Source organism: Pogonomyrmex barbatus, unplaced genomic scaffold, assembly GCF_055798465.1.
Source record: "Pogonomyrmex barbatus isolate J1 unplaced genomic scaffold, ASM5579846v1 scaffold5, whole genome shotgun sequence".
NCBI classification, from domain to species: Eukaryota; Metazoa; Arthropoda; class Insecta; order Hymenoptera; family Formicidae; genus Pogonomyrmex; species Pogonomyrmex barbatus.
The window spans coordinates 2,748,258-2,762,753 of record NW_028297149.1 but is presented as its reverse complement, the minus strand read 5'-3'; the positions used below and the strand labels follow the sequence as shown (position 1 = coordinate 2,762,753).

General features: G+C 34.9%; 1 protein-coding gene across 1 annotated transcript in view; it reads right to left on the bottom strand.

Moving 5' to 3' along the window:
* LOC148935313 (uncharacterized) overlaps positions 1–14,496 on the bottom strand; it is a 343,230-nt gene that overhangs the window by 303,033 nt on the left and 25,701 nt on the right. The window contains exon 2 of the mRNA XM_089081572.1: positions 13,102–13,221. Within this exon, the coding sequence (XP_088937698.1) occupies positions 13,102–13,221 (120 nt within the window). The remainder of the gene's footprint in view (positions 1–13,101; positions 13,222–14,496) is intronic.

The following is a 14,496-nucleotide window of genomic DNA, read 5'->3' as shown; positions in this document are numbered from 1 at the left end:
TATATATATATATATATATATATGCTTGGCGCAGATATAAAATGATAAGTAGAGCAGTAATTGTAGTTGATAAATTTTGCAATAGATGGCGTTGCAGAGGAAAGATAAAGACAAACGATTTATGAGATCGATAAAACGTTCAATAAGCTTGCTTACTAGAATAAAGTGAATTTAATTTTTTATCGAAATCGACTATCCTGCACTTCTTTTTTGTGCTATGCTTCAATTGCACAAAAGGATTTTGTAATCTGTAAAATTCCAATTCAAAGATGCCGGCTGTAATATGTCGATAATCCCATCAATATTTTCAATAAAAACAGTCAACATATAATTTGTGTTTTTACTTTAGATATATATATATATATATATCTAAAGTAAATATATATATATATATCTAAAGTAAATATATATATATATATCTAAAGTAAATATATATATATATATATATATATATATATATATATATATACGAGCATAGTCTGAAAAGTTTTGAGCCTAACATAAAAACAAGTATTTTTTCGGTCAAATATAGTTTTATTTTTCAACATAATCTCCTTTTAAGTCGATACACTTTTCCCATCGATACTCTAACCTCTTTAATCCCTCCAAATAATAGTTGGCGTCTTGCTCCGCAAAATAAGCGTTTATGTATGCGATGACCTCCTCGTTCGATGAAAACCTCTGTCCTCCAAGCGAAACTTTAAGCTTAGGAAACAGGAAAAAGTCGCTAGGGGCCAGATCTGGTGAATACGATGGGTAGTCAACCAATTCGAAGTGCAGTTCGTGAATTTTGGCCATGGCGACCGCCGAAGTGTGAGCAGGTGCGTTGATGGAACAGCACTTTCTTCTTCTTCAAATGCGGCCGTTTTTTTGCAATTTTTGCCTTCAGCTTATCAAGTAATGATGCGTAATATGCTCCCGTTATTGTTTTACCTTTTTCAAGATAGTCGATACACATAATTCCGTGACTATCCCAAAAAACAGTCGCCATTATTTTCCCAGCTGATGGAACTGTCTTCACCTTTTTCGGAGCAGGTTCACCCTTTGCAGTCCACTGTTTTGACTGTTCTTTTGTCTCTGGAGTGTAGTGGTGGATCCAAGTTTCATTTACAGTTATGAATCGACGCAAAAAATCTGATTCGTTTCGCTTGAACCGCTCCAACAGGGCCTTGAAAATGTTCATTCGAATTCGTTTTTGGTCCAAAGTGAGCAAGTGCGGCATCCAACGCGCGGATAGCTTGCGCATATCCAATTCTTTGGTCAATATATGACAAACGCGTTCTTTCGATATGCCAATAGCCTCTGCTATCTCTCTAACCTTGATTTGATGGTCGTCCAGTACTATTTGGTGAACATTTTCGATGTTATCAGCGGTGGTTGCAGTTTTTGGCCATCCCGAACGCTCATCATCAGCCAAGCTGGTACGACCACGTTTAAATTCAGCTGCCCATCTTTTTACGGTGGCAAATGATGGGGCAGAGTCCCCGTAAACAGCGTCCAACTCGATTTTAATTTGCGCAGGCGTATTTCAAATGTAAGAATTTAATCACGGCACGATATTCAATTTTTTCCATTTTTACAAAAACACATCGACTGACACAAACGACTGTCAAACAACAACTGAGTGTCCAAAATGGTTGAAATTTTCACAAAAGTCTTTCAAAGCATATACTATTGTAATACTAGAATGGTTTTGACCAGTAACGTCATCTTCATGTTAAGACTCAAAACTTTTCGGACTACCCTCGTATATATATATAAGTTTTACAGTCTCATATGGACAAAATGATATAGTTCTGCATGTTACGTCGTGACGACTGCACGATTCTTCTCTTTCGGGTATCAGTTATTAGAATTTAATTAAGCGGATAAACAAGTGACACATGTTCTGTTACTTTGTTAGATTGCTACGGTTACGCAACTGATCTCTTGCGGGGATCGGTTTCTAGAATTCAGCTAAGCGGATAATCCCTATTATCCTAATCGCGGAAAAACAACACGTGTACAGATGTTTTCCTCAACGAAATCATATATATATATATATATATATATATATATATATATATATATATAGAGTGCCCTTAAAGGCACGGAGCGCGTACTGCTACTTCCTTTTTCACGCCGTCAGAACATTTTCAGTCCATCAGTTGTCAATAATTCAATCAGTCGGTGTCGGTCGAAATAAATCAACAATTTCACTAAGTACAAGTACAAGTGACCAAGTTTCCTGGCGACACCGTTTTCGCCTTCATCATCTCGCAGGTCCCAAGTTTCCGGCATTCCAGAGTAACAGTAAGTTCAATTACACATAGAAAAATTCCCTAATAATAGTTTTCGGGTCTCTTCTCCTTATATTTTCTCATTTCTCCCTTACATCCTTTCTATCCTCTGCCGTTCTCCTTACACTTTTACTCCCTTTTTCTTTTTCTTTTCTCTTTCTTTCTTTGCTTGGGCCATCGGACCTCTCGGGCTCCCTATGCGTTGCGGAGCACTCAGCAGGTTTATGGCCGCTGAATAATTCGACAAAATCTGCTTCTTCTCTGTTTGCTTCGGCCGTCGAACCTCACTGACTCCCTATGCGTTGTGGAACACTCAGCAGGTTCATGGCCACCGAATAATTCGGGAAATCTATTTTTTTTTCTCTCCTCTCTTACAATTTTCTCTTTCCCTTCTTAATTTCTCTCCTCTGTCGGATCTCTCGGTTTCCTGAAATATTTCAGAGATAGTCTTAAGGTTTACCAATAACCAATGACATTTCCTTTATATTCCAAATTCATTTTTTCTAGTGAAATCTGCATCATCCTCTCTTTCCGACGCTCAGAGACAGAGGCGAGCCCTGAAGAGGCTCCGTTATCGTCGCAACAAGTGAGCTCGTCAGGGAACTACCCCTCGCCTAGGACATCCGAGGTTTTGACACATGCTGAAGAAACCGAGTTGTTCCAGCAGGAGACTCTATTATTTGTGCATATCTCCTCCGTCCTATTCCCCGATCAGACCATCCGAATCTGGATCACCTCCAGATTTCAGCGCACTCTTCCCAGAGCGCTATGACTCTAATCTCCAGATATATCCAGATTTCCGCACCCAGAAATCCTTGGACGAGTTCTGCGAACTCCGGACTCCTTTCCCTCCTAGATTTCACTATCGGAAATCCGACCTCCTCTCCGAAACAACCACACATAGATAACAAAATAAAAATTTAAATAGATTAACAACGTAAGATAAAATTATCAAATACAGATTAAAAATACTAAACTATGTAAGATAAGAATAATTAGAATATAGACAAACATACAAATATAATAGAATTTGTACACAGAAATTAAATAATACATCCGTCAATTGTTAGAACATTTATATTACATGAATTTCCGTACGTAACACCTTTTTTTTTATTATTTTATCAAATGTAAATATACCTTCAGTAAATGTATTTCAACACAAGAAATAATGACATAGATCTTGTAGTTAATTAAACTTGTAATCGTTTTTAAAATTATTAATTATATGTAAAATTTAAATTATTTATCGTTTTAGTTATTTCTCCCTCTTTCATTTCCCGTTATCCCAAGATTCGCACATGGTCCTGTCCCTGGCAAAAGAGATTAAATTCTCTTGCCTAAATTACGGACGCATGTCACGCAGTCGAAGTCATAGCGTCTTTTTCAAGACGTTGACTCGCACTCGTGGCTCCGCACAGTGTGTCCGACTCGTAGGGACGTCTTAGCGCGCCCACCTGCGAGAGCGTATTTGGAGCGTCCTTCCTAGCTCCATCCATTTTCAAACAAAAATATTTACCTCGGGCTGGACGTAACACGCACTTTGAATTACTTTAAAGACCAATACTGAGCTTGTAAAATTACAATTCGAAGACTAACAAAAAAGATCTATGCATCAACAGTATGCGTATAATCATTTCTCACTTCGACGGAAAGAGAATAAAGGACTCTGATTGGTCCATTCTTTCATGCCTTACACAATGCAAGGGAGAAACACGATGTCTTATTTCGACGAATATAAAAGTTTTGCAGCTTTGTATGTACAAAATGATACAGTTCCGCACTTCGGATTAGTTTAAAGAACAATACTGAGCTTGTAAAATTACAATCAAAAGCCTAACAAAAAAGATCTAAGCATCAACAGTATGCGTATAATTATTTCTCATTTTTTTCTCGACGACATCGTCCGTCTTTCTTTTCGTGTACTCATCCTTGTCTTTCATCAGAATCAGATTATAACGCCGTGATTTTATGGTAGATGGTGATGCAATGTGACCCGCGTTTTTTGTACGACAAGTCTCATACGTTGCCACTCTAACGTAGAACTTCATTGATCGTTTCGATTCTGATATTTTTATTGTATACATGATTGAAATAGTTAACAAAACGTGCAACAGACAATTGCGAAAAGGACTATACTTTATTGTATTATTACACACACACAATTTATTACATAATTTATTCTCTTTTTTACTGTTGCACATCAAATTTATGTCCGATAAATTTATTTCTCGAAATCGATCGCTAATATAGGACCGATGCGAGGCGCACACACACACACACACACACACACACACACACACACACACACACACACACACACACACACACACACACACACACACACACACACAATAATTTTATATAAATGTTCATAAATGATTTTTAAAATTCATAAATGATTTTATCGATCAAGTGCGTGAGTAAATCCGTGAACATGTTGACAATTTATAAAAGAGAACTTCTGATAGATTACTATGATTACATGTATTGTGTATTTCTCTCTTTCAAGTCATTTTTAATCACCAAATAATTAATCGATAGTGATTGATAATAACAAACTAATAAATTCGTTCGTAAATAAGTCATTCTATCGATCAAGTGTGTGAGTATCAAATGAGATCAAGTCAGTGAAAGACTGAAAGTATTGATACGCGATACAATTTATTAAAGAAAATATTTCCTGGCTTATTACTCTGTGTGTGTGTGTGTGTGTGTGTGTGTGTGTGTGTGTGTGTGTGTGTGTGTGTGTGTGTGTGTGTGTGTGTGTGTGTGTGTGTGTGTGTGTGTGCGTGCGTGCAGGATATTGGACATAGCGAACGTCATGAAGAATGACTACTGCATTGACAATACATGTATACAATATATACATATGTTTTCATTTATTTAATAAAATGATAAGATAAAAATTAATATGAGTAAACGGAATTAGTCATGTCGATAATATAGACTTTTTATAATTGTCGATCGTTACCGACGTTTCTTTAATTCCGTTTAGATGGTATTAACGGACGGCCGTCGGAGTTCGTCCTTTGCTTAGGATCCCTTTAACAGATAATGAATAAAATACGACACTTACGAAAACGAAGCATAAACAGTCTATTGTGTTAAATATTTTCGACCGTACCTTTACGGACATAAATTCACCTTAGTCACCGATCATAAGCTTTTACTACGGTTTAAGAATGCACAAGATGCGAATATGAGAATACTTCATTGGAGATTGAAACTGAATACGATTACGAAACAGAATACGATTACGATGTCGTATATAAAGCCGGAGAAACTAACCTAAACGCCGATGCATTATACAGGAACCCAGTAAATTTCGAAGAAATAGATTGCAATGCAATTATCGATAGAAAAACTTTAAATCTTAATACTCCAGAGGACGCAAACATAATTTCCAAAATGTTGGAAGAATCCGATGAGGAAGACGAAATGGAAGAAGATTTCGAAGTATACCTATCGGACGACGAACAATTTGAAAATTTAGCAAGTACCGACAACTCTTTCAAGGGAAACGCGGATTTCATACCATTCACCCAAGAAGAATAAAACGCACCGCCGAAAAAACAAATTATAGAGAAGGCATTAATTCGTAATCCGCCTGCACTTCAAAGAATACAAACAAGAAGCCAAATAGTAAAAGAAAAGAATGATTACCCGAAAAAATCGCAAACAAATTCTCAAATCAATCGAAACCGTAGAAATAACAGACTTGGCGAATGGAAATACACTCGTCAAAAGAGACAACAAGAAAACAACGAAGAAGAAGAAGAAGAGAAAGATGAAGAAAAGGAAGAGGAAGAAGAAGAGGATGATAAGAATAACGAAGAGGATGACTTAAAGAAATCTAAACCTGTCATTATTGAAAATCAGATACTGAAAAGTAATATCATCGATTCCCGAGAATTGTTATTTTTACGTAAGAATAATATCTTTGTTAACACTAACGAAAAACCTTTAGAGGTTAGAGGTTAGAGAAACTCAGGTTCACAAAAATTATTCGAACGAATTGAATTACCTAAATTAAACGATCTCATTTTAGGAAAAACTCAAGCCATAAAGTATAGAAATCATTATCATCTAGTTTTAACAGTGAAGAACAACGAGAAGGACCAATAATGATCTTAAATCAAATAACATCAGTTTTGAAGGACTTGCAAAGTAGTAGACGAACTAAAATTAGAAACTATTAGTATAGCAAAAACCGAGTTTATTCAAAATATACTATAATAATAATTAAGATGGAATAATTAAGACGCAGATATGAATAATTTTTGTTAATACATTCACCAAAATAATTATTTGCAATGGGTTAATAAAATATCCACCTAAAGATCTCCGCTCAAGTATAATCAGTAAAATGCACTGTCTCCCCCAAGAGGACATCAGGTGTTACTAAAACATACAATAGAATTAAACATAACTATTACTGGGAAAACTTAAAATCAGACTTACAAAAATACATACAACAATGTTTACAATGTCAATTGAAAAAATTAGTACGAGTCAAGACCAAACCCATGATCATTACTGATACATCAGGATTTGCTTTTGATATGGTAGCCATGGATATTATAGAACTATTACCTAAAACCGAGCAAGGAAATGAATATATTTTAACTTTGCAAGACCAACTGTCTAAATTTTGCATGGCAATACCGTTGCCAAATCAAATCTCTGAAACGATTGCGGAAGCATTCGTTGATAAATGTATTTGTATCCATGTTAATTATATATATATAATGAAATACACGATATATATATATATATATATATATATATATAAATAATATAATAATGTATACATACACACACACACACACACACACACACACACACACACACACACACACACACACACACATATATATATACATTTTTATGTTATTTTTATATTATATTTATATATACAGGATGTCTCAGAGTTGTGGTATGAGTCACATTGGGGGTGAAAAGATCAAGGGGAACAAAAAAGTCTGATACCATTTTGTGATATTCGTTCTAATTTTCGAATTATAAAATAAAATATCCGAACCAATGACGAATTCGAAGCACGACCTATTGCGCCTAGCTTATGAGTAACATGTCGCCGCCTAAACAACGACACGTCACTTTCCTCTCATCGTGCACCGATAAATTAATGAATAAAATATTTCTTGTATTAAATAATAACTATAATAACTATTTTAAATTATTAATTGAAGTTAAAAGTGAAAATTTTTAATATATATATTTTATAAACAATTGTTAATTAAATTAATTTAATTTATTTAAATTAAATTAAATTTATTTTATATAATAATATAATATATGTTTAACATAATAATATAATAAATAAATATTTTCTAGATTAAAAAAAAAATATAATAGGCAGGACTCGAACCTGGATTGACAGATTGGTAATACAGGGCCGAGCACCCGATCTCGGCGACAATGAATTTAACGCGGCCAGTATATAAGGAACGCTATAAACTTTAAATCGGTTTTTCTCAAAAACAACTGAATATTGCATCCTATCCTTTTACTAAAGGACTCTTCTAGTAGAGTACTTTAACATATATAAGTTTTTTCAAAATCGGTGTTCCGAAGTCCGCGTCCTCCTCTTGTCAGTCTGAACACTCTTACTTATGGAACTACGTCAGCACCGGTTTTGGCCATATGACTATCACTACAGCAATTAGCATTTGACTTTAAGGAAACACACCTTTACGCTGATACAATTATAACTCGCAACTTCTATGTCGACGATCTGTTCACTGGCGAGTCTATGCAAGAATTCCTGGAAACAAAGTGACTCAAGTGACAGACTAAAAACAGACATACTAAAAACAGTTGGTTTGGAACTGGTAAAATTTCGCTCCAATATCTTCTTCAACTAAGAGGAAGGTTCGAACAGTTACGATCTTATGGAAATAAGAGTTTTAGGATTATTAAGGCATTCTGCCTCAGACGTACTAAAATACGAAGTAATATTGGAAAACATTACGAAGCGGACTATCTTGTCCCTAATTACTCAGCTATTCGATTCATTGGGATTAATTGGACTTGTTACTGTCAAGATGAAGATCCTATTGCAGTCGCTCTGACAACTAAAGGTTGATTGGGATACTCCAATTCCAGAATCACTGAGAATAGTGTGGACATCCTAGTATTAACAGTTATCGATTATTGACCAAATAATAATACTACGCCTATGTGATATTGCACCACTCAGTCAACATTCAGATCCATGATTTTTGTGATGCATCTCTACACGCTTATAGTGTCTGCGTCTACATTCGTTCGGTCAATGAAACCGGGGATATCAACGTATGTTTGTTAATCATGAAATCACGAGTAGCACCTTTAAAGACAGTCAGCCTTCCACGACTGGAGCTATGCGGGACTGTGCTTCTAGCTAACCTGATCCAAAGAGCGATACAAGCCTTTATTTGTGAAATTTCTAAGTACTATTTCTGGACTAATTCTGAAATTGTATTTGCATGGTTTCAAGGTTCGCAATGGCAAATATTCGTCGGAAATCGCGTTGTAGAGATCCAACGTTTAATTGAAATACGAGACTGGGCACACATATGTTCTGACAGCAATCCAGCTGATTTAATCTCTCGAGGACTTCTGCCCGAGCAGCTAGCTAATACTACTTTATGGTGGTCTGCTATGGCTAATGGACAGTGCCGCGCAGTGGCCATAATTTATTGTACTATTGCCAATTGAGATACCCGAGGCAGTCAGTCGTTCGTTGTAATATCTTCGCCATCCCTGGATATTATAAAACAATACTCATCTTTATTCAAACTATAGCGATTTGTTTAAGATTCAAAACGAATTGTCATCAAAATCAGAATCCCAACCGTGGATCACTCACTCTTGAAGAGCTTCAAAGAATCATGCTGGCGCTGATAAGGCTTCATCAGCAAGAGGCATTCGCCAAGGAACTTTATGATCTTCGATGTAATAAGGAGATAGATTCACATAGCAAGATTCTATCACTCGACTCGGTCCTCGATGAGTATGAAATATTCCGCGTTAGTGGCTAGTTGCGAAACGCTATTGTCACACTTATAAAAACATTCTATCATCTTGTCTTCTTACAGTAACTTGACTGACTTATACAGGATCAACATTTAAATAACTTTCATATAGGCATATGACCTATAATTGTTGTCAACCCTTCGTGAGAATTATTGGATAATTCATGTGAGAAGCGCGATCAAGCGCGTACTCCGTAGATGTGTGATATGTTTCGGTTGCGCCCTCATAATCCGACACAGAAAATGGGAGACTTATCAGTCGCTAGAGTCATACCATTGAGAGTTTTCCAACATACTGGCGTGGATTATGCAGGACCATTTAATATTAAGCTGTCGAGATATAAATTAAATAAAGCTTACTTATGTTTATTTGTGTGTATGGCCACAAAGACTATCCATCTTGAAATAGTATCATCTTACAACTAAGATGTTTTTGAACGCATTGAAACGATTTATCTCTCGCCGAAAATACGATTCTATTTTGTCAGATAATGACAAGAATTTTCTCGGAGCCAGTAATGCACTGCGACAAATGGAAGAATACTTGTCACAACCCGCATACCAAACAAAAGTCATTGATTTTGCATCTAATTCAGGAATAACGTAGAGGTTCCCACCGTATTCATTTCATAAGGGAGACTTGTGGGAAGCGAATATAAAAGGTGTAAAAACGCATCTTAAGATTGTAATTAACGATACCTTGCTATCATTCGAACTATAGTTACTCAAATTGAGAATATACTCAATTCACGTTTGTTATGTTCTTTGAGCAACTCCGGATGAGCTAGACATTCTTACGCCCAGACATTTCTTGATCGGCACGTCTCTTCTCACCAGAGACATCAGCTCTAGATCTTCCATCAAATTGCTACCTATCAGTTACTTACGCAATTGCAATAATCATTTTGAAAACGTTGGCCAAAGGAGTACGTTACCTTCACGTTAACTTCAGCAGCGTGCGAAATAGAAGATCATTGCGCGGAATAACGAAGTACAAATAGGCAGATTAGCGATAATCCGCGATGAAAATTTGCCCCTTCTAAAATACCGGATAGAATCTGCGGCATCCATCCTGACGCGGATGGCGCAAATCATTTCATTAAGAACTTTATTAAGAACTTCAGGAGGAATTGTACAGCGATCTTTATCGAAGATATGTATTCTGCCAATCCATTAAGAGAATTGTATATTCACTTATCCTTAGCTTGTATCGAGTTAACAAGACTCTGGGCAATCATGCGCCTATTTGTGCCAAAGTGTTGAAGCTATCCTTCAAGGTGTCCGGGAAATGTTCAATTTTCGCACGAAATCTGTGTTGAGAACTCAGTAACTTTTAGTTTTGGTCAACGATGCTGTTTCCTATCCTGTCCTTATCTGAGATAAGAGGGCGCTGAGAGAAGTAATAGTAAAACACATATGCGTACTGCTTGTATTCTTGTATTCCCCCTAATAAAACCTAAAGTAAATTTACTTTCGAATATCGTGCGGTTCATAAAAGTATTTTGGGTGTTTATTATTTCCAATCAATTACATTAAAAAATTAATAAAAATTACTTTTCAAAAATGTTTAATTTTAGGTCATTATTTTTGAAAAATTATGTAAAATCGAATATTTAAGTGGTAATTAATTATAGTTTTTCTTTAAAAATATATAAAAATTATTTATTATTTCTGATATTAAATAACAATGACAAAAACGATTTTCAAAACAATGAATATTTCAGTGGAAAAATATGTTTTGATAACGTTGTACTATTGTATTTCTTTATTAGATTTATGACTTTTTGCTATTAAACAGCACAATAATATGAAATCTTAAAAACGAACTTATGCTGAAAAACTATATTTAGTATCTTACAGATCGTTTATTGCATTTGCTTTGTTTTCTTTTTCGTTAGTGTTTTCTTTTCCTGGAAAATCGGTAGAATCAGTGAAATACGTCGTTTCACCTGGAACAGATTCTCTTGCATTGATGAAGCTGCCATTTCGTAGTTCAACATTTTCAACAAAAACTCTTATCCTTTGCTCGAGTTCGTATTATGTAGTTATTATGTCGGTCTCACAAACATACACATGCATACATTCACCAGCAAAAAGATTGCGATATTTGGATTTTAGAATGTAGCCCTGCTTGTAAAGCGGTTGAACGTAAATGATTTATGATTAAATCCATAGATAAGAATCAATCGCTCGGTACATGATTTTATCGGCCGTCCTTAGTTTGCTCAGTAGTTGAAATTTTGAAACAAAAATTCTAAAAAATTTAACTATTTTTGCTCTAATTATTTCCAAACAATTGTTCATGTGTGGAATTCCACACATAAAAAATCCTGATATATGGAGTACTCTATACACACCATATAAAAGTCGCCGCTCCTGCGTGACATAACATATAATGCCGAGAGACAGAATAAATGAGAGAGAGAAGGACAAAGAAAAATATTTTGTGCTTATGAAAATGCTGTCGCTTGGTGTCGAAAGTAAGAAAGTAAAAAATCCGAGGACGATGATGACGTAGACATTTTTTAAAATTTACCTATTTAAACTTTGCATTACGATATCTCTGTTCATAGAACACGAAAAGAAAAACTAAAAATATTTTCATTATATAATTTAATAGTCAGCTATTGATTAATTTTAGTTAGAATTTAATCGATTCGGTTATTACTGAGATGTAAAACTATAGCCCGAGTCTCGCGTGAGAGCCACTGGCGTCTCGCTGCCGTTCTACGCGATTTTGTTGCATGCGAACTTAGTGTCGAGACATCACCCGTGTCTTTTGATTTTATTTTTGAGTGTACAATTTTTTTAATCGTCTCGAGTACTCTTCGAAACAACTGAAATATCAGAATTATCATATCTGAGAATTAATTTTTCAAATTTTTATTCTTTTTGATGGAAAATTTTTTTATGTATAAGGATCTTTAGATATTTGCACTATAAAGCTATTAAACCGCTCAGAATTTGATCTCAAATTTCGATGAGAAGTAATATCCTATTTTTGAAACTTTAATTCTGATCATTAATTAACAGAACCTTTTTATAAATTATATAGAGTACTCTTACAATTATCTTCTCAAAAAACGGGAATTGTAATCAATACTATGGAATTTTAGTATCAGGTTTCACACATCTGATTGCAACTGCCAATCATCAACAATAAGCCATAATTCCTCCCACTAAAATGGCGGCTAGCCAAAGGCAGCTATTATCCGCGCCGATATATTGTAACAGCTATTGCAATCTATTAATATACTTAATTGCTCATCGTGACTACGTCTCTGTCTTAGATGCATACAATTTGCGAGCAGATACATTGTCATTAAAAAAAAAACATTAACGAATCTTATAAAATTATTCAGTAATAAATTGTTAAATTATTTGTTACACGAATTTTTGTTTTTCGCAAAGATTTCTCCTATTACCGAGTATATCCGCACATGCGAAATCTTACAATTAATAGAAGAACTGACCGCTTTAAGTATATACATTGGGAATAGTATAAAAGTACTATAAATTTAGTTTAAAATAATATTTTTATTCTAAAATTGTTTTTTTAATCTACGTATATCTGGTAATGTTCGTTTACTTCTAGAAATACTAATATTAATAATTGTATAGTCAAAATATTACTACATTTATCAGTACATCTATCGATATCTGTTGATAAAAGCTGAGGCTATTAATCTTAACACTTTATAAAATAATTAATAATTAATATTTTATAATAATCAATTATAACTGAGGCTATTATACTTAACACTTTATAATAATCAATTTACCTTTGCAGTTTGCAATCCATATGTGTATATTTTAACATATATAATCAGATGAAGTATAAATACAGGAGTAGCTTGAAGAATGCATGTTACATTCCGTTTGCATGTGATGAATTCTGAAACCTAATTGAAATTCATTTACATATTTTATATAAATTTAATATTTTATTAATATAAAAGTATGTGAATATATAACCTCATTATAAATAGAAAGTATATTTATAATATATAGTATTCTCAATATTTATATATAGTATATTTATATATATTAGGTGTACAAAAAAGTTCAGAGCTTTTTTTTGTAAAATTCAATCTTTATTCAAAAACAAACAAAAAAATATTAATCAGCGAAATATTTCCCGTTTGCATCAACGACCTTTTGCCATATTTCGGAAGCTTGCGAATTCCTTGACGATAGAAGCTCATCGGCTTCGAAGTGATAAAGTCATCAATGCATTTTCGTATCTCTTCAAATCTCACGAAATGTGTATCAGCCAAATAATGCTGCAGCGACCGGAATAGGTAGTAATCGGAAGGCGCCATGTCTGGACTATACGCCGCGTGCGAGAGAAGTTTCCAGCCTAACGCAAAGATATGGTCCTGAGTCACTTTCGCAACATGTGGTCGAGCATTGTCATGAAGCAAGATCACTTTACGACATCCTTGGCTAATAAATGGCCTCTTTTCTTCTAATGCATCGCTCAAATTGGTCAATTGTTGTTAGTAGCGGTGTGCCGTGATTGTTTCACCTGATTGTAACAACTCATAATATAACATACCTTTCCAATCCCACTAGATACAGAGCAAAACCTTCTTGGCGTGGATATTGGGCTTTGATGTCGATGTCGAAGGTTGACTAGGGTCAATCCATGATTTTCTACGTTTAGGGTTATCATAAAGAATCCACTTTTCATCGCCTGTAATGATTTTGTGCAGAAAATCTTTTTTCCGGAATTTTGAAAGCAAAGTGAGTGCAGTGTCACGCCGACGATTTTTGTTGTCTTCGGACAATTCATGCGGAACCCATCTGTCTTCCTTCTGAACCTTTCCATCGTATGTAAATGTACGGAAATGGTTTGCTGCGTAACGCCAAGCTGTTCTGCAAGCTCCTTTTCAGTTTGCGCAAAGTTTATATCCAGCAGTGCTTGCAATTCGTCCGTTTCAATTTTTTGAGGGCGCCAGCACGCGGTTCATCTTCAAGACTGAAATCTCCTTGGCGAAATTTTTGATACCATCTTTTACATGTAGTATAATTTACAGTGTTTTCTCCATATGCAGCACAAATCATTGCAGTGGCTTCAGCAGCATTTTTCTTCAGATGAAACGCGAAGTGGATGGAAAATCGAATATGCTCTTATTGCCATCGTGAACACTACTGATTTTTAAGTTATGTGCATC